This window comes from Passer domesticus, chromosome 3 (assembly GCF_036417665.1).
Source record: "Passer domesticus isolate bPasDom1 chromosome 3, bPasDom1.hap1, whole genome shotgun sequence".
NCBI lineage: Eukaryota > Metazoa > Chordata > Aves > Passeriformes > Passeridae > Passer > Passer domesticus.
In genome coordinates this window covers 104,343,191-104,361,544 of record NC_087476.1, presented here as the reverse complement: position 1 = coordinate 104,361,544, position 18,354 = coordinate 104,343,191, and the positions used below count along the sequence as shown (strand labels likewise).

At 49.8% G+C, this 18,354-nt stretch overlaps 1 protein-coding gene across 1 annotated transcript; it reads right to left on the bottom strand.

The window, feature by feature from the left end:
• Positions 1-6: 6 nt before the first annotated feature.
• ABCC10 (ATP binding cassette subfamily C member 10) lies at positions 7-17,116 on the bottom strand. Its single transcript, XM_064414835.1, has 22 exons — positions 16,800-17,116; positions 16,245-16,441; positions 13,971-15,339; positions 12,542-12,769; positions 12,183-12,339; positions 11,338-11,477; positions 10,824-10,903; positions 10,509-10,680; positions 9,423-9,521; positions 9,021-9,210; positions 8,579-8,656; positions 7,997-8,188; positions 7,554-7,689; positions 6,980-7,175; positions 5,923-6,266; positions 5,587-5,756; positions 5,121-5,281; positions 4,451-4,704; positions 4,005-4,150; positions 3,457-3,554; positions 3,146-3,258; positions 7-1,244 (listed from the first exon to the last, which is right to left on the bottom strand). Exons 2-22 carry the CDS (start codon positions 16,403-16,405, stop codon positions 1,109-1,111), a joined length of 4,620 nt encoding a protein of 1,539 aa, XP_064270905.1. The 5' UTR covers positions 16,406-16,441; positions 16,800-17,116; the 3' UTR covers positions 7-1,108.
• Positions 17,117-18,354: the final 1,238 nt, after the last annotated feature.

Sequence of the window (18,354 nt, the reverse complement as noted above, 5' to 3'; positions counted from 1 at the left end):
TGAGGCTTCATCAGAAAGATTATTTTTTTAATACATGGATGGATTATGTACCTTTATCAAATAAAACAAGTACAAGCTCAGAAACAGTGTATCAGAGAATCATAAAACGTTGTAGGTTGCAAGGGACCTCTGAACACCAACCTCTTGCTCTCAGCAGATCCAAGTAGATTGGGTTGCTCAGCAACTTGCTGAGTATCTCCATCACTTCCCTCAAGAATGCAAAGCCAGACCGTGGCAGCACAGGAGTTGCCCTGCATTATTCTCTGTCTGCAGGAATGGGAATGGCTCCTAGTTTCAGGGAAAGGAATGGCACCTATCCCTGGACAGCATAGCAAAGGTGTGGGCTAGGCATTGCCTTAAGAATGTTGGCAAGAAGGGGTCCCAGGTGCCTGTGGCAAAAGGAAGATCCTAAAACTGAAAGCAGCTGTGGGTTTTGTGCAGCTGGGAGCAGGGCAGGAGGGACAGAGAATTTCCCCTGAGAGGGTGGTCTTCAAATAAACTAGCCTTAGAGGCCTTTAATGCAATTGCATTCTAGCCCCTTCAGGGAAAGGCCTTCTCCACTGAAAACCAGAGGAAAAGTAGCAAGGTCCCTGGGTGCAACCTTCAGGGCTTGGAAAAGCCTTCTGGGAATAGTAGAGAGTAGGTAGGGTTGTCTTCCTGTAGAGAGGGCCCCACTCTTGTATCTCATAAGGAAATAAGTGTCTGTTGAGGAAAAGGGCCAAGGACCTGAATCAACAGCTTCACAAGCATATTTCCACTTTATTTTACATTGTATATGTCAGACTAAGTCTCAAACTAAGAGTTCCTGATTCTTCAGTGAGTAGAAAATCCCTCTGTAATCTCAAAGGGAAGCCTTGGAGAGGAGCAGGATTCCACCAACCAGGCTTGCATAAGTCTAAACAGAAGGTCACATCTTCCCTACTAAAGGAAAGGCCACAGTGCCATACTCCTGTCCCTGAGGACACACAGCTGCTGCCTGCAGGCAGGAACAAGCTCCTCCCTCACCTCAGCAGCTCCTGGCGCTGCAGGAACAGGGCTGGTGTCTGAGGTGCAAGGAAAGCCAGGCACCCAGCTGGAAGGGCTGCCTGGGCTGAGCCCAGGAGGGAGATCATAGCTGCCTGCTGTGCAGGAGGTTCTGGAACAAGGATCCATCTTTCTGGCTTAGGCGGGCAGGTGAATCCAGCTCTGCCACTCTCCCAGCTTGCATCACCAGCACGCGGTCTGAGTCCAGGATGGTGTTCAGCCTGTGACAACAAATGCCAGGACACACGTTGTTGGATCTGAGGAGAAGCTTTGGATACTGCTTCCCCTGCTGTTAAGGGCAGCCCAAGACATGCCCAGCATTAGGAGCTGTGGAAGATCTCCCTTTGCACTCAAGGTGACAGTGCAGCTCCCCAGAGAGCCTCTGCTCACTGCTGAAATGCAGCACCTCTTAGGAGAGCATAGTGATGCCTTCCAGTTCTGGGCATGGCAGGGCACCAGGAGTGCAGGGGGAAGTTCTGTGGGGGGAAGCTCAGGGCATACCTGATTCTGGGGTTGCACAAAATGTCTCCATCCCTGCAGGGGTTAGTGAGTTGCTTTATTTGCCCCAACATTTCCTCACCTGCCACCTCCCCAGGGCATCAGCTGTTATTCCCCTGCAGTCTACCATCTTTGCTTATGCTACCACCACCACTGGATTTGTACTTGCCAGACAGCCAACCACAGGACCCACTGCACACATATGTGCCCAGGTCTGCCCAGACTGCCAGCAGAACAGCAACCTCTGGATAGGGAAGACAGGACAGCAGGAATGTTTTTGCACAGTCATGCACCATTCAGCCCTATGAAGCTGCAGATCACAAGGAAGACACTATTCAGGATTTGAGCAGGTAAAAGGCATTATGGAGTTCAAGACTGGTTACAGCACTGGAAATGGCTTGGAGGGACAAGAGACAAGTACAGAATAACCTCCCCTCCTGGATTTTACCCAAAGCTGAATGGCATGGAAAAACCATGGATACAAATCAACCCCATCATCACCTTTCTCTCCTTACTGTTCTCCCCCATTGCTCTTTGTCCCATGGAAAAGGGGCTGGAGCCATCTTCAACTCAGTCTTGCTGCTTTGCCTTCTGCCACTCCTTCCTCTGCTGTTTCTCCTCTTTAATTACTCCCCCATCAAAGGTGGCCTCCCCACACCCAGCCCAAACACACACCTCAGCCCACAATGCCCTTGCATTTCTACTCTATTTATGCCTAACATCCCTAGTGTAGGAACCACATTCTTTTCACACTCCTCCTGCCTCCCTCCTACATAATGTATTTAACAAGACCCACTTGATTCACTTGCCAGGCCCAGCCCACCCTGCCTGTCATCCATCACTCCCACTCCTGTGCAGCAGGACATCAGCCCCTGCCACCTGCTCATTTGATTTTTATTTTTGTGGTAACCTCTGTGCTTTGGAAACACCCTCCATACAATTGCATAACCCTCCTCCAAACACTCCTCCACTTGGCAAGAGTAAGAGCAGAGAACACCACCTAATGCTGATCCATCCCTTCTCTGCAGTATTCATGTTTTGCCCTCCTCACTCTGGCTGCAACCATCCACTGATTCTACTCTCCATCTCTCAGATGTGAGACAGTCACTGTTGTCCTGTCCTGCCTGGGCAGTGTCTATCTCACTGGGATAAGGTGCAGGCTGGAGCTAAAACTCAGGATTTTGGAAGACACAACCATCCAGTGGCTGGCTGCAGCCCTTTGCTGCTGGCTGTCCTGCACTGCCCTCTACTGAGCCAGGGACACCTGCTCCTCCACTGGCTCCACATTGCCCCTTTCCATAGGATAGTTTTCCATTATGCCTCGCCATAATGTGGCAGAACCACAAGGAACAATTCACCTGCCCTACTGATGCCAGCAGGCAGTGCCCAGGAAGAGAAATCTGTGACAGGATGTTGCATTTTGCCCTTTGCTGGCACCAACTTCTGGGTACAAGAAGTTGTTCCCAGTACCCAGCAGAAAAGGCAAAAGGCAAGTTCCAACTTTGGCACTTGAAAAGCCTTATCACAGAGACCTCTGTGCTCAGCTTGAGGCCCAGGCATGGCACGTGCAGCCACCTGTCCCGTGAGTGGCAGGATGACTTTGGGCACAGAGGTTCTTCCATACCTGTGAGCAATTGTCAAAACAGTTTTGTCAGCGAAGCGCTGGCGGATGGTCTGCTGCAGCAGCTGGTCTGTCTTCTGATCCACACTGGCTGTGGCCTCATCGATGCACAGCACCTGCCAGGGACAGAGAGGGAAGGGAGCTTCCAATCAGCACAGCAGAGACCCCACTCCCTGGCTAGAGACAGCCTGAGAGGTTAGCACAGGGTATGTGTTCCCATGACACCTCCAGCTCTGCAGTGCTCTGCTCTGCTGTCCCCAGACAGCCACCAGCAGGTCCCCTCCCCCTTGCTCCAATGGAGGCAGTGAACTCACCTTGGCCTGTGTCAGGATGGCTCTGGCCAGACACACCAGCTGCCTCTGTCCCACAGACAAACTCTTTCCCCTCTCTCCCAGCTCGCTGTCCAATCCACCTGCAGGGATCGAGATTAGCAGTCACCTGCATCATCCACACAGGGCCCCAAACAGCTCCACCAGTCCAAGATTTTCCCAGTAGCACACAAAATCCCCATTCTGCTCAGGCCCAGGCCTTAGGAACTAGAGCCTTTACACTTAAAAATGAGCAACATCTGGCACAGTTCCCTTAGAATTAAGGCCTGGCTTATCTTTCTGCTACTCCTCTAACCCACTGAGGCCTGGTCTCACCAGCAAACTTCTGCCACCCAATCCATCACCTGCCAGTCCATTTGCCTCCAAATGCCACATAATGCCACTGGCTCCCACTGACCTGTTCCCACACTGGCTCTAACCTTGCCTAACCCATTCCCTACTGCATCCACCTCAGCTCCCTGCCTGAGCTAAGGCCTTCTCTCCTCTTGCAGAACACGCACTCATCAGCTGCTTCTCAGTGGTTTCCAACTCACCCATCTGAGTAACAGCATCCCACAGGTGGCACTGCTCCAGCACCTCGCGGAGCTCAGCATCCATCCGTTTTCCTTGGGGGTCCAGGTTTTCTCTGATTGAGCCACTGAACAAAAATGGATCCTGCGGGATGATGGCCAGCCTAGATCTGCAAGCAAACAAAAGCTGAGGGCTCATGGGATGGGTTCTGCAGAAAAGCAAAGATCTGCTACTTCTTTTTTCATGGGTTGTCTTAGTTTGCTACAAATCTTAGAGTCACAGAGATATAGGTCACATATTCAACCTGGTTTCCTTAGCACAACTGTTGAGAAACAACAGAGAGACTTGTAAAAAGCTACCACATTCAGAAAAGGGGGTGCCAAAACAGTCAGTCCTTTGCTCCTCACTCTTTACTTTGGCATCCAGCCACTGACAGCTCTCAGCTACCCTTCACTCTGCTCAGCCATACCTCAGCTCCTCCAAGCCCACCAGCTGGCTGTCAACACCATCGAGGAGAATCTGGCCTGATTTCATCTCCATCATACGGAAAAGGGCCAAGAAAAGGGTGGATTTCCCAGATCCTGTGCGACCCACAATGCCCAGCTTCTCTCCAGGGTAAACAGTGAAGCTCACACCATCAAGTGCATTAGGCAAGCCTGGTCTGTATGCCAGGACCACCTGCTGGAACTCCACAAGCCCTTCACTTGGCCAGTCAGCAGAAACCTAAGAGGGATACCCAGGTGAGAAAGGTATGATAATGACTGATTGTCATCCTCAGCATCACCTCCCCACAGTCCAAGCCCCACCCTTCCCTTTAGACGGTTGCTTGGACTCTGAGCAGAACCAACACACAGCCCAGTCCCACCTCCAGCCCATTCCTAGGCTTGTTCTTCAATCACAGCTTGTTATCTAGCACCCATTCTGCTTCCCTAATCCTTCCCATCACTCCCACCTTCACAGTTTCTGCTGGAGATTCATCCTCCCCAGGAGATACACTAGTAAAACATGAGTGATCAAGGTGGTTCCTGTGGTGAGGACCCTCCACCCATTCTCTGAAACCCCGTGGTCTCCCCAGGGGACAAGTGCAGGGCAAAGATCCAGAAATGGGCCAGTACCAGAGAACACATTTGAGCTTTTACCTGGACCAATTTATCCTGAGGCTCCATGGGGATGTCTGTGGTGTACTCCTCTGTCCGCTCCACACTCACCATCATCATCTCTGTGTGAGTGAAACTGTTAATGAGTTCTGAGAGCAGGTTTGTGACAGACAGGGCATATGATAGTGCCAGGCCCACAAGTCCTGTGAGGACAAAAGCACAAGCAAAAGTGTTAGTGGCAGGGAAGCAGCTGACATCTTGGTGGGCAGACAAAAAAAAACAAAGGAAAAGTCAGGACTGTGAAGTCTGGGGTCACACTTGAGGTTGGGGACACACAGGAGCAGAGACAGAAACTGAAGCACTACACTGTGGGTGACTTGCTAGCGACAGGAAGCAGGAGCTCTGGATCTTACCCCAGTGTAGGAAAATGTGTAGCTCTGGGCTGGGAGAGGAGGAACCCCTTGGGCACAGACTAGGAGTGGACACAGATCAGTCTCTGGCAGCCCACCTGGATTTCCCAGCTGCTTCTGGTGCTGGATGATGGCAATCCCTGCTATAGCAGTAACCACAGCAACCCCAATCATCTGCAAGCGGATGTCCAGCCACTCCATCACTGTTTTGCTGGCAAAGAGACAGCGCTGGTTCTGCTCCAGATGCAGCTGATTCTCCAACTCAAACCTGTCAGGCACACAACAGAGATTTGCATCACTCAAATTCCTCTCCTACTGCCCCGGACAAAGGGCATTCCAGCCACCCTATAACCAGCCCCACAAGAGGAAGGCCTTGACCTATAAAGCCAAAGCTCTGAGCTCTGTCTCTCTGGGTGCTTGTGCTTCCTGCTCACCTCTTTGCTGCCCGCATGGCTCGGATAGTGCTCAGTCCTGAGAGGGTCTCTGAGAAGTGGGTGTAAATGGGAGACAAGGTGATGCTCTGGAGGCGCTTGAGCTCCCGGGACGTGAATCGGTAATAGCGCTGAACGAAGAAGTAGACTACAGCCAGAGGGAGCAGGACCAGGCCAATCCAAGGGAGGCCATAGGTCATTATCACCAGCATGCCCAAGAGCCCGTAGATGTTGGCTAGGAAGATGTTGAGGATAAATGGCAGGCTGTCATCCACGCAGTACACGTCGGAGGAGAAGCGGTTCAGGATCCGGCCTGTTGGTGTGGTGTCAAAGAAGGTGACTGTGGCCTGGCAATAAGGGAACCAGACAGTAAGAGCCAGTCAGCTGCGCTGAGATTCAACCCAGAACAGTGTGCAGGAGAGCAGCTCCAAGGGGAGCAGATAAGGCCACAAGGAGGTGGCCACCACAAGCCACTTCCTTACCTCAGCCTCCACAGCCAGCATCCACTAGCAGCCAAACAACTCACATATTGTTTGTATGGTAAAAGGAAGCACTCCTCCTGCATCAAATGGCTGACAGCTACTGAGAAAGCAGGCACTCAGACACCATGATGGCCCAATAGTAGTGAGGCAAATCTAATCTGAACTTCCATCCCCTAATCATAAGCCTGAGGACCCAAGGAAGCCAAAAACATTAAGTTAACTGACATCTGCCAGCATCAGCCCTAGATCTTGCTTAATAACTCCTTCCAATCTCATCTAAACCTGAACTCACCATCCTGTAAAAGCTACTTTGACTTGACTGGCTATACATCTAAGGCTAATGAGTGAACAGATACAGGTGGGAGCTGTAAATCATCCTTCCATGGAATGAACAGGACACATTTTGAACCCCACTCATTGGCCCCTTGTGCTGGCTGTGGTGCAGCCCTTTTTGAATACAGTCCTACCAGCCAATACCAACAGAAACCTTAATCTATCTCCCACACCCATACTCCCAGCTATGAGAAGAATGGCAGCTTGCAGGAGCCTCAGCCTGCTCTGGACTTTGTGCCCATTACCTTTAGAACCCTTTGGAGCAGTCGGTTGTGAATGACAGTGGCAGCACGGAGAGCACCACAAGCAAAGAGGAAGGCCCGAGTAATGGTGAAGAGGGAATTGGCCCCTGCAATGCTCCCATAAACTATCAGGTAGAAATTCACATCCACTGAGCCGTTGGGAGGGGCTGGGGTCTTGTCCAGATCTTGAATGGGGGAACTGGAAAAAAGGAGGAAGATTATGAATCTGCCAACATCTTCCTGACAGTAAACTCACAGACAGGGCATGAGAACCCAAGACCATACTCCAGGGGAAATCAGGACACTTTAGCCTGATACTCCTGTCACACCCCTTTGGCATGCTGGGACAAATACTCCAATTACTATGCAGCTAGGGGTCTTCCATCAGTCCCAGACAATGTGCCTTTTTGGCACATTATCAGGTCAGGCATTTTGATTCTCTTCGTCAAAGCAGCCACACATATTCCCTGAAGTGAAGTGGTCAGTTTATCTATCCCTACTCTCCAGGATCTTCACAGGAAATGCACTTAAGGACATTTCCTGCTCCCTTTGGCACCTCTGGACCATATTCACTTACACAAGCCCAGCAGTGGAGAAGAGAAGCAGCTCTGGGGAAGGCAGGGAAGCTGAGCAGGCCATCACAGAGGTATTTGCTGTCTGGGATATGCTGGAGATCCAGTATGACAGCCACCAATCTGAGATATTTCTGGATGCTACAGAGAAAGACAGACTATGTAAGGAGAAATTCTGCTTCTGAATCAGCAAACATGAAGCTGACAAGCTGAAGGGGAAGCTGCTGGACAACCTTTTGCTCAATCTTGCTGCTCAGTATAGTCTTCCCCATTAGTAGTAGAGCAGGAGCAAGGGAACAGCCTTGAGGTGCAGCAGTGACACAGCACTGCTACAGAGGTGAGTGTTTAAAGCCCTGCTGTGTTTCCTTCTGGACTCCATGCAATCAGGGAATGAGACAAAAGGAGAAGAGTGTCTAAAGAGAGATGTGCTGCTGGGTCACTGCCTTACCTTGCATTAGGAACAGTGAGAAGAGGATTGATATTGCTAAGCAGCTGCCCATTGCCATCCAATAGGCCTTGTACACCTGAAAAGCCACTGCCCCTTCTTTCTTCTCTTCCTCCTTGTGGATGAGATAATTGTTTTGGGTTGGTTCTTCTGCCTCTGTCTTTATGGCCTCTTCCCGTCCCTGTTCATTAGGGGCTGTGGGTATGGATGTAAAAGCAAAGGTCAGTGCAGTGTTAAATTTTTCCTGCAGCTGTTCTTAAATGTGAACAGAGCAAGTCTAAACTATGAGGCACACTTTTTTTCCCTCCTCTCTTCTCTTTCAAGACAGGTGCACCACCCCTGGCAGTTCTTCATCCAAAACTGGACTACAAGTGGATCAACAGGTTCAAATACTGCTCCAGACCAATACCCAATGATATGTGAGCCTTCTGTCCTTCTGTGTATACACCACCCACATATCAGCACTGCCACAGCAGAACAAGATGATGGGAGTTCTGCTCTAAAGCCAGCATCCATCAGGTACAGGTTCTGTCTGGAAGGTCAGCTATGCTGTCCCAGCTACCCTTAAGCTCATCAGGAACAGACCTTTATCCTTATCCTCCTTGTCTGTATCCTTGAACTTGGGGAAGGCTTCAACAAGTGGCAGGATATCAGCTGGTGTGCCTGCAAAGAGAGACGTGCAAATTCTTCAGCATCTGTGAGGAGCAGGTGACAACTTTCCACCTTCCCACTGCCTCTTGCTCTGAAATGACCCAGTTTTGTTCTCTCATAAGACTCCTTAGGTCATACAGCAACTGTACCCTTGAAGGTTCTGCTCCATTCAACCTGTTACTCTTTCTGCCTCATCAGCTCCCCACATCTAGGGCTGTCCTGTTTTATCTGTACATCTGCACATTCTCTTCCACCCCATCTTTGCACACATGCAGTGTTTTCAGTGTCCTCTTTTAACACTGGGTTCCCCACTAGTTAATCCTAATCCCCTCAAGCCATTCCAAGACACAAGTGAATGCCTGAGAAGACAGTGTACCTGTCTTAACTATCCTGCCATTGTCCATCAGCAACAAGGCATCGGCCTTCTCCAGAAACTCTGTCCTGTGGGTGCAAAGGACCCTGGTCTTATGTTTGAGAACTCCAAAAATGCATTTCCGCATAATATGGTTGGCTACATCTGCATCAACAGCAGCCAGGGGATCATCAAGGAGGTAAAGTTCTTTCTCCTGGGAGGGGGACAAAAGAAAAAAGGATACAGCTGCTGGCCCTGCTGAAGCAGGCAGTGCTGTAAAGTCCAAGTGTCTCCATGTGGCAGCACCTTTAGGCTCAATGTGCTTTAAAGACATGCTACCAGAACTCACTGCACAGCTGAGTGCTTCCAGACTCTTTATATTTGACTCAGCAAGATCTGCCACAGAGTAACTCCTTTATTATTTACCTGGTAAACAGCTCTGGCAAGGGCTATTCGAGCCTTCTGTCCCCCGCTGAGTGTCACACCATTTTCACCCACCTCTGTCTGGTCACCTGCTGGTAAAATCTGAAATATTCAAGAAAATAATTTAGAAAGGGACAAAAAACTGTTTTGGGACCCAAAACCAGGACACAGAGGCCCCTCTCCAGTCTCTGGCAGTAATTTCTAAGGCTGACACCCTACTAATAGCCAAACAATGCAACAATCTATACACTGGTTCTACAGACAACTGGGAAGGTTTATTTATGCAACAAAAATCTCTTACACTCCAGAATAGGGTGGTCACATCTTAACTAACCATTGAGATCAACTTCTGGTCCAAGGTAACTGCACACAGTAATCTTCTGTGAGAACAAGAGCTCTGCCTGCATCAAAATTACGCCAGGGTCCTTCCAAACAGCGTAGCAGTAAAAATGACTAAATTTCAGTATCTGGAAATAAGTTTCCTCTTAGTTTGGTAGCAGAGGTGTATTTTACAAAATCTCCAATAAAAATCGTGCTTTTACAGAGTATTCATAGGTCTGGCCAAAAAATAGGTGCTGCTAAAACTTGGTACTTCAGAAAATCAGGCATTAGCTTACAAACTGGGAGAAGTCTAGATTCCTACCATATATACAGCCAGGTTTACTGGCTAATACAGTCATAAACCTCAAATTTAGAATATATGTCAGGAGCACTGACTCAGCCCTTCAAAACCCCATAGAATTTGCTTCTGATCCTCCCCCCAAAAAAGCATAAGCTGCTGACAGGTTCTGCCTGAAAAACCCAACAGTCATCAGCTCTGCAAGAACAACTCCTTTCCCCAGCATGAAGAGCTTTTGGCTCAGCAGCAGAAGAAACCACCCCAAGTGCTACAAGAGTGACTTCACACCTTAAAGAAGTATGGGCACGCTAGGAATGGTGTGGGCTTGGTAATCAGAGCAACACTGTGTGATGGGACATTGGAGCAGCAGTCTACACCCTGAAGCAATAAACACTGATCCCATTGGGGCTCGGGATGGATGCAAAAGCCTGCCAAGAAGGCCCAGACAGGTTTCCTGCCTAGGCACTCACATTTAGGTCCTCGGAGAGGGCACAGGCTTCCAGCACCTCCTCGAACAGCCTGGCATCATACTCCCGTCCAAAAAGGATGTTTTTGCGGACAGTGGTAAACTGTATCCAAGGCTCCTGTGTGGCCAGACCAAACCCTTGCTCCAGGTCACAAACGTACACTCGTCCACCTTGTCTGCAAGCACAACAGAAGTGGGTATAAAGGGCAACAAACAAAAACTGCTGGCAGGTCAAAATTACCCACAAGTTGGGATAGCACAATTCTCACCTGCCGTGGCATGGAGGGACCAGGCAAGGAAAACTCTTTAGGCTACTTACTTAATGAGCTCTCCAGTGATGGCTGCAAGCAGAGAGCTTTTGCCAGAGCCAACCTTCCCAACAACGCCCAGGAGCATTCCCTGCAAAGGGAAATGAAAAGAAGCAACCTGATGTGCTTATGCTAATTCTTGAGCCACATGTAGCCTGTAAGGAAGCTGACTGCTAGGACCATCTCATGTTCAGCAGGGCAGCTGGGAACAGTTGTCAGGTAAACCAGACTCCTGATATGATAGGACACAGATTTGCAAGGTGTTAACTCTAGAGCCCTGCTTTGTTCCCTGCCCAGTTGTCTCCAGCAATAGTAGAAAGCAGAGAGAACTAGTTCATCTCCTGTCTGTAAGCCATGGATGTTCTCTAGAGCCTTTCAGTGTCCCGTGCCTCTTGACCAAGAGAAGATTTTGATGCACAGCTCCTAGACTGAGGAAAACGTGCCACCTCTGCTCCATTATTTTTATTTTCCAGTATTTTTTCTCTAGTGCCATTTTTCTGTATTACCTCCCATGTCCTTGCTCACCTTCCTCACTGACAGGTGCTCGATGTGCAGTTGCAGAGTGCCTGTGGATGAGGGCTGACTGGTGCTTTCCTCCTGAACTGGCACCCATGAGAAGGCTGCACATTGCATCTCCATGGCAGTATCAGCATCTGAAGGGCTATCTACAAGTGAAAACCCAAACAGCAAAGCACTGCTATGAGAAGACCACAAAATTAAAGGCACCTGGCATCACAAACATCATCAGTTTTGTTCTGAAATGCAGAGACCATGGATGTGGCACTGCATGTTGCCCCTAACTCAACCACAGAATGAGACTCTTGCCTACTGACTTGCCCTTAAACTTATGCATCCCTTCTTCCAACCCTTCTGTCTCCAGCTCACACCAGACACACATGGCTGTCAGGGAGACACTGTAAGGATGTAACCTGCTTTTATTATTGCTGAAGGTAAAAGAATGGCAGGGAGCTGACCAAAGGCAATGAAAGAAGGAAAGGGAACTAATATGGCTCAGGAGAGGGACAGCCACTCAAGCCTTTTGGCCACGTGAAGCCAAGTTTGTTGATGGCTTCAGTGTCACAAGAGCTTTGGTCGAGGACAGAGCTGCTTGTTCTACTGGGACATTGTTGGCTTTGTTGGGACACGCAGTGGCTTTTGGTTGATAAAGTGAAATGTTATAGCCTTGTCTCCTGCTTTCCACAGAAATTAAGAGAAGTGTCTCCACTCCACCTCTACCCAACTGAACATCTTGAATCACAGGGTGACAGCCAGCTGCCCTGCAGCAGTGCCCCTAGGCCTTGCTCCTCAGCTCTCTGCTCTGAATGTCTGCTGGCCAGAGTCTCAGGCCTGACAGATTCCTTAACCGTTACCTAGGGCATAATAAGCTTCCAGGTCCTGGTCCACGAGTTCAAAGAATTGCTGGATTCGATCCAGGGAAACTTTGGCCTCCAAGATCCCATTCAACACCCATGGGAAGGCATTGAGGGGTAGAATAAGCATCCCAACAAGGGCCAATGCTGTGAACACCTGCAAGGATAAGCAAACAGCCATGAGCTGGAGCCAGCACCTCCCCCGTATCCTCCAAACATCTTCACCAGTGAGAGCCTGAAGAGCTGTGGAGAGACATAGCTGGGTTTATTTCCCAGAGAAGATGCCTCAGGATTGCAGATCCACTGCAGACTGTGTTCTGCATAAGTCAAGTCTGGACCTCTCCCTAATACCTACTCACCTTTGTGGCAGTGAGCTGGTGACCCAACAGGACATAGGTGACAAAGATGGCAATGGAGACAACAACAGGGAGTGCTGCCCACATGTACACGCACAAAGCATCCAGGTAACTGATGGCCCGTAACTTCTGCAGCTCTTTAGCCCGACAGGATTTTATCTTGGTGCTGAAGTGCGTCTCCCAGGCATAAAACTTGATCACACGAATGCCACACAGGAATTCTGTCATTAGCTGCAGGCAACGAGGAAAAGAACATCAAGCAAACAGTGCCCAGGCAACCTGGGCTGTGCCTGGGTGTGTAGCTGTCTCCTGCTAAGGGTCAAGACAGAGATGTCAGGACCATTTATTACTAACAAAGGCATAAACTTAAGTAACAGCTACTGGAAACTTTGTGCTCATCCATCCCACCAGGTTTTTCAGCCACCCATGCTGTGCACAACCAAGGAAAAGGCAAAATATTACACCACTTTCCAAGTGAAAGATGAACAACACAGGTGAAGGGATGTGTGGAATTGCTAGCTCCAGCCTGGATACTATTTACTTGTGTTGACTTGACAGTGCCTTGAGATAACATCTGACTCTCAGGCCTGGTCCTGCCCTGACACAGCTGGTTTGTATCCAGAGCCTGGCTGGTTCATTTCCAGAACTCTGGTGCCCCTGCAGGATTGGAGTCCTTTCATTTCTGTTCTCAGGTCAGCATATGTAGAGCAAGCTGACTGCGTCTCTGCCCAACATTAAAAAAAACTAACAAGAGAGACTTTATTCAGCAAACCAGTCTTACAACAGTTGGAGAAAGTTCAGCATAATCAGATACTACTCTGGTAGATGCACCTACTGTTGGGAAAGTAAGTATTTTTAAAGCTGCCAACAGTTCTGACAGGGAGTTGCCCTATGTTTCATGCTTCCAAAGCATGAGTGAAACTGCTGTCCCCTCAAATTAGATACAATGCTAAAAGGTGGGAACCAAGTGTCTGACATGTGGAGAGACAGCACTACAAATAGGGGAAAAGGAGTGAAAAAGATGACTGAAAGTGCCATACAAAATTACATCCATGATCATTGCCTTTGTCCAGACTGACAGCCACTTCATCACTGATGGCATCACTGGAGAAATAGGATGGATGCATATCTAGAGGAAGCCATCGGGAGTCTTACCTTTACTACACACAGAAAAGAAACTTGCAAGGGAACCTAAATTAGGGGACAAGATAAGCATTAAAGGTTCATGATCTTATGGGTGGTGAAACTACATCACCCTGAAATACTTTTGACCAAAAGGTGTGTGTGGGTGTGTGAGTGCCCCTTCTGACATTTCTCTCAACAGCTGTGATTCCATTAATCTGCCTTGGACCATGGCTAGCTGCCAAGAAGCCAACGTTCTGGGACAAACAGGGGAAAAATACAAACTCAGAGAAACACCAGTGCCCCTCACCTTGACTCGTGTGTCCTTGTGTTTTAGCATCTGCTTGTTGTTCTCCATGATGAGGTTAGCTATGATCTTGTTGATGGGCACCAGCAGCAGAGCCAGGGCCACGCCTCCCAGAAAGGCTATCCCCACTTGCTGGTACAGGAGGTAGAGGGTAATGCCAAGCTGGACGGGCAGGCTCCACAACTCATGGAAGCTGTAGCAGAAGTTGACCAACCTATTGGTGTCCGTGCTCATGAAGTTGACAATTTCCCCCAGAGTGAAGCGGGCAAGGCTGGTGCTGCTGACACGCAGAGCCTTGCGGTAGATGGCGGAGATGACGGCGGCCCGCACCATCAGCGCCACCTTGTTCATCTCGTACCTGAACTGGCTCCGCAAGACAGCGCCCAGGAAGGAGCCAGCAAAGAGCCCAAGGGCATACAGAATCCCATGGCTCAGGGGCTCCTGCCGTGACTCCATGAAGTTCACCAGCAAGTTCAGAAGCAGAGGACCTGAAAAATTCAGCAGACTGTCAGCCAGCTGGAGAAGTCCAAGGGTGTAGAAACGAAGCCCAAAGGCCGCATGAAGGACGGACAAGAGGCGCACAGCTTCCTGGGCGTGGTGTGGGCTCTCTGGAGCACCACTACTGCCATCACCTCCAGCAATGATTGGGCTGGTAAGAGACACTGTCTCCTCCTCTGCTTGCTGAAGAGCTGCCTTCTTCTGCCAGCAAGAGTAGAACCGGTCACAGACCCTGGCAGCCCGGAGCTGGCGAGGAAGCACGTAGACGTCCTGTGGCTGGTTCAGCTTCTGCTGGTAGCCACGCCTCATAAGGGGGTTCATCCAGGTGTAAAAGAAGCGTGAGAGCCAGCTCTCACCATCTTCTGCCACTCTCTGCTGGTCAGGCACTGGGATCCCTGGCTCTGAGATGGGCTGGTCCTGTTGCCAGGAATGATTGATGGAGAGGAATTCTTGCCTGCCAGCAGCGGGGAAGAGGTAGCTCACCACATAGGCAAGCAGGGAGGCCAGCTGCAGACAGAGAATGGCGAACCTGGAGGAGGCACCGGGGCGGGCAGGGGTCCAAGCTGTGCCACTCTGGCAGTACCACACCAGTGTGATGATGAAGGAAGGTAGGGGAAAGAGAGTGAGGAGAGCCAGGGCTGCAGGGCCCCTGGTAAAGCTGTGAATGGACCTGCAGAGCACGAGAAGAGCGAAGCCATGCACCAGCCATGTCAGGGCAGCGGTGCCATTGGCCAGCACTTCCAGGGACACAGGGCCCAGCTCCTGCTGGGAGATGGTGGCTGGGATGGTGTCAGCAAGGAACAAGCCAGCAAGTACAAAGGAGGCAGCGATTCTCCACCTCCAGCTTGGCCTGCAAGGCACACCAGAGCCAGACCTTGAGGAGGAAAGAGCAGTGAAAAAAATCACAGTTGGAATTTCACGACCTCTCAGTCAGTACTGTCCTTTCTTCCTCTACTCTTTCCCATGTTTGTACATCCACTCCTACTTAACGTTCTGGATGTACCTCCCTAGATCTTTAACTTTTTCTGACTTAGGCATTGCTAAACTACATCACATCAATATAGCCCACTCTGGTCAACACCAGAGATTTAGATGCTACCAAAGAAAAACATTTCTTTACAGAAATTTGTTTGCAAACTATTATTTTGTGGTCAAATCAAACTCCAGTCCTTGAGGATTAACAACAAGAAAATAACATAAATTTTGAATTATTAAATTCTCTCTGTCACATCTCTGACCCTTGATTTCCTTGTCTGTTGGATTTTTTTTTTAGAAACATTATTTTTATCACTGTGAGTTTCAGTGGTGCTGTGCTTGTAAGGTCTATAATCTATTGCCCATCCAAAATACTTCATTATCACTGGATTCTCTGGGGCCTTTCAGTATCACTGAATGTTGTCATGTTTAGGAAGTTCAGAAGAGGGTAAGCAGAAAAACAATTTTGCATTTCTCTAAACTCCTTATTGCCATATATACATCTTCTATGCCACCTTGGATTTATATCCTCTACCAGAATACTCCCAGTTTCCCCAGTCCTCACTCATTGAAAAGTTTCTAATTACTTTCTGTGATTTTATGCCCACAATCCCCTCTATTCTTTCTGCATTCCTTTCTGTACACTGAATTAAAATGGATGCTGACAAACACACTAGCATTATAATATTGTGTCCTTCCCTAATTACACATTCAGCACATGATAGGGAGATACAATTTCCAGCCTTTCCACCCCACCTCCAGTCCTGCATGGTAATCAAGAGCCAGATGAGTCAGTTGTCATACCTCGGAGTGCCAAGGAAGCAGGCACTGACCACTGCAAGGATCACATGAGGAATCACACTTAGTGTCAGCTGGTTAAAGCAATGGCCAACGCTGCCATGAACCCACACAGGGAGAGGATCTTCTGGGCTGGTCCCACACAAACTAGCCAGGATGTTCTCCATCCTCTGCTGGTAGTTCAGTGTGAGAGACAGGATGCCCTAGGGTAAAGAAAATGCAGCATGAGGTAAAAAACATAAGAACTACAGCCCCAGTCCAAGATGGAGTGACGAGTAATTAACAGAGAGCTAGAAGCAAGTTCCTGGGTCATAGTCCAAGCTCAGCTATTGTTCACTCACTATCTTATAATCTACTTCATAAAACTATCAGGCTCCAGCTGAAAATAAATTATCTTGTTTATTCCCTTAAGTCACCCCAGGACCGCAATGCCCTGTGAGTTTGAAGCTTTCTTATTCCCAGGTTGATTTTTTTCTTTCCCATGGCAAGTTTACACTCTATAAGTAGTATAAAGAAGTATGGATTGGCATGAAAAATATTTTGAGCTGCTTAAACAATAACCTATTCATTGTATTCACAAGACTTCCCACCAGGGTACTCCTTAAGGCAGTGTAACACGAAACACCCAAACATTCCCCAGGCGGCAGGGGAGGATGCCGGTGCCATCCTGAGGAGCAGGATCCCTGTGAGCTACACACGACTGGCGAACCAGCCCGCTCTGCGTGCCGCCCCGCGGGCTGGGTGAAGCACCCCTGGCACTGCCCGCGCTTCCCAAGGGCTCTTCTGCTCGCACCAGCCCGTCCCATCTCCCGCCCGCGGCCGGCTCAGCGCCACGGGCCGGCGCCGCTCCGAGCTGGGCGCGCAGGGGGGGCCCTGCAGCACCCCCGGCACGGCATCCCGGCACACGGCACCCCGGCACACGGCACCCCGGCACACGGCACCCCGGCACACGGCACCCCGGCACACGGCACCCCCGGCACACGGCACCCCGGCACACGGCACCCCGGCACACGGCACCCCGGCACACCGGGCCCGGCCCGGTGCCAGCCCGCGGCGTTCCCGCCGCGCGGGGCGGGCGCTGCGGCCGCCACGTGCCCGCGCCGCGCGCCCCCGCCGCCCCCCGGCCCGTACCTCGCTCCCCGCGGCGCGGGCCCCGCGCCCCCTGGCGGCCCGGAGGACGCGCCGCGGCCCCGGCAGGATCCGGGCCCCGGCGGCCCTCTCAGACTTCAGCCTTCCCCTTAAAAAATACACACGACCCAAACGAAGAGCTAGGCTCCAGCCATGAACGAGGGTGATTTTCCCCAAAATTCCTCTAGTTCTGTCCTGGTGATCATGTCCCTCCCTTCCTTCTCCTATGGTTTTTGGCTCACAGACGTCAGATGCACATTACAGACTTGCACTGTCACCGTGTCAACCAGCACAGGAATATTTATGGACCACTGTGTTATCCAAACATCAGCACGTATAGCCCAGGCGGTGCTTTTACAGCTATAAATGTACTTTTACTGGTACAGCATTCTTTGCTTGCAGGCAGTACTACAAGATGAAAATAACACCACTATAAGAGCATCTTGCCAATAACACATCAGTCTGCTCACAGTGGCAGAGGTCTCCTGGCATAGTGAGAGATGGTGATGTTAACCTGACACAACCATCTGAATAACACAGGGCAAACTAATCCTCTCTGGTTTGCCTGTGTTGTGTTCAGTGACTGTCTGGAGCATGAATACACATACAAGCAGCACCACCAAAATGTGACACTCGTTCTTTACTATATGAGTATGTTGCTATACTATACATACTCTTATATTAACTATAAGAGTATTGGGTTGGGGGAGTAAATGCACAACTTTCCAGATGAGAGAAAGTAAATCTGAGAGGACATCCAGCTCCATCTGCTCTGGGCTGTTATACAGTAAACAGGAAAGGGCTGTTAATGTCACCACACTACCAAGCCATTTTAGCTGCTACTGGTGATTTTTATAGCAGATCATCTGAATGCTTCAACTGTCCCAAACCCTTCCTCAGTACTCTCTTGCCAGGGAAAATAAGCATATAACCACCACAGGTAGAAAACTTTACTTTCAACATGCAGCTCACCAGAGACACAAAAATC

Excerpts from the sequence above, each read along its gene's own strand:
- ABCC10 (XM_064414835.1), bottom strand. The coding sequence starts at position 16,405 with ATGGAGAACATCCTGGCTAGTTTGTGTGGGACCAGCCCAGAAGATCCT. Across the intron at positions 9,522-10,508 it reads CCCTCTCCGAGGACCTAAAT|ATTTTACCAGCAGGTGACCA; the intron begins GTGAGTGCCTAG and ends TGAATATTTCAG. Across the intron at positions 3,555-4,004 it reads GGATGCTGTTACTCAGATGG|GTGGATTGGACAGCGAGCTG; the intron begins GTGAGTTGGAAA and ends CGATCCCTGCAG.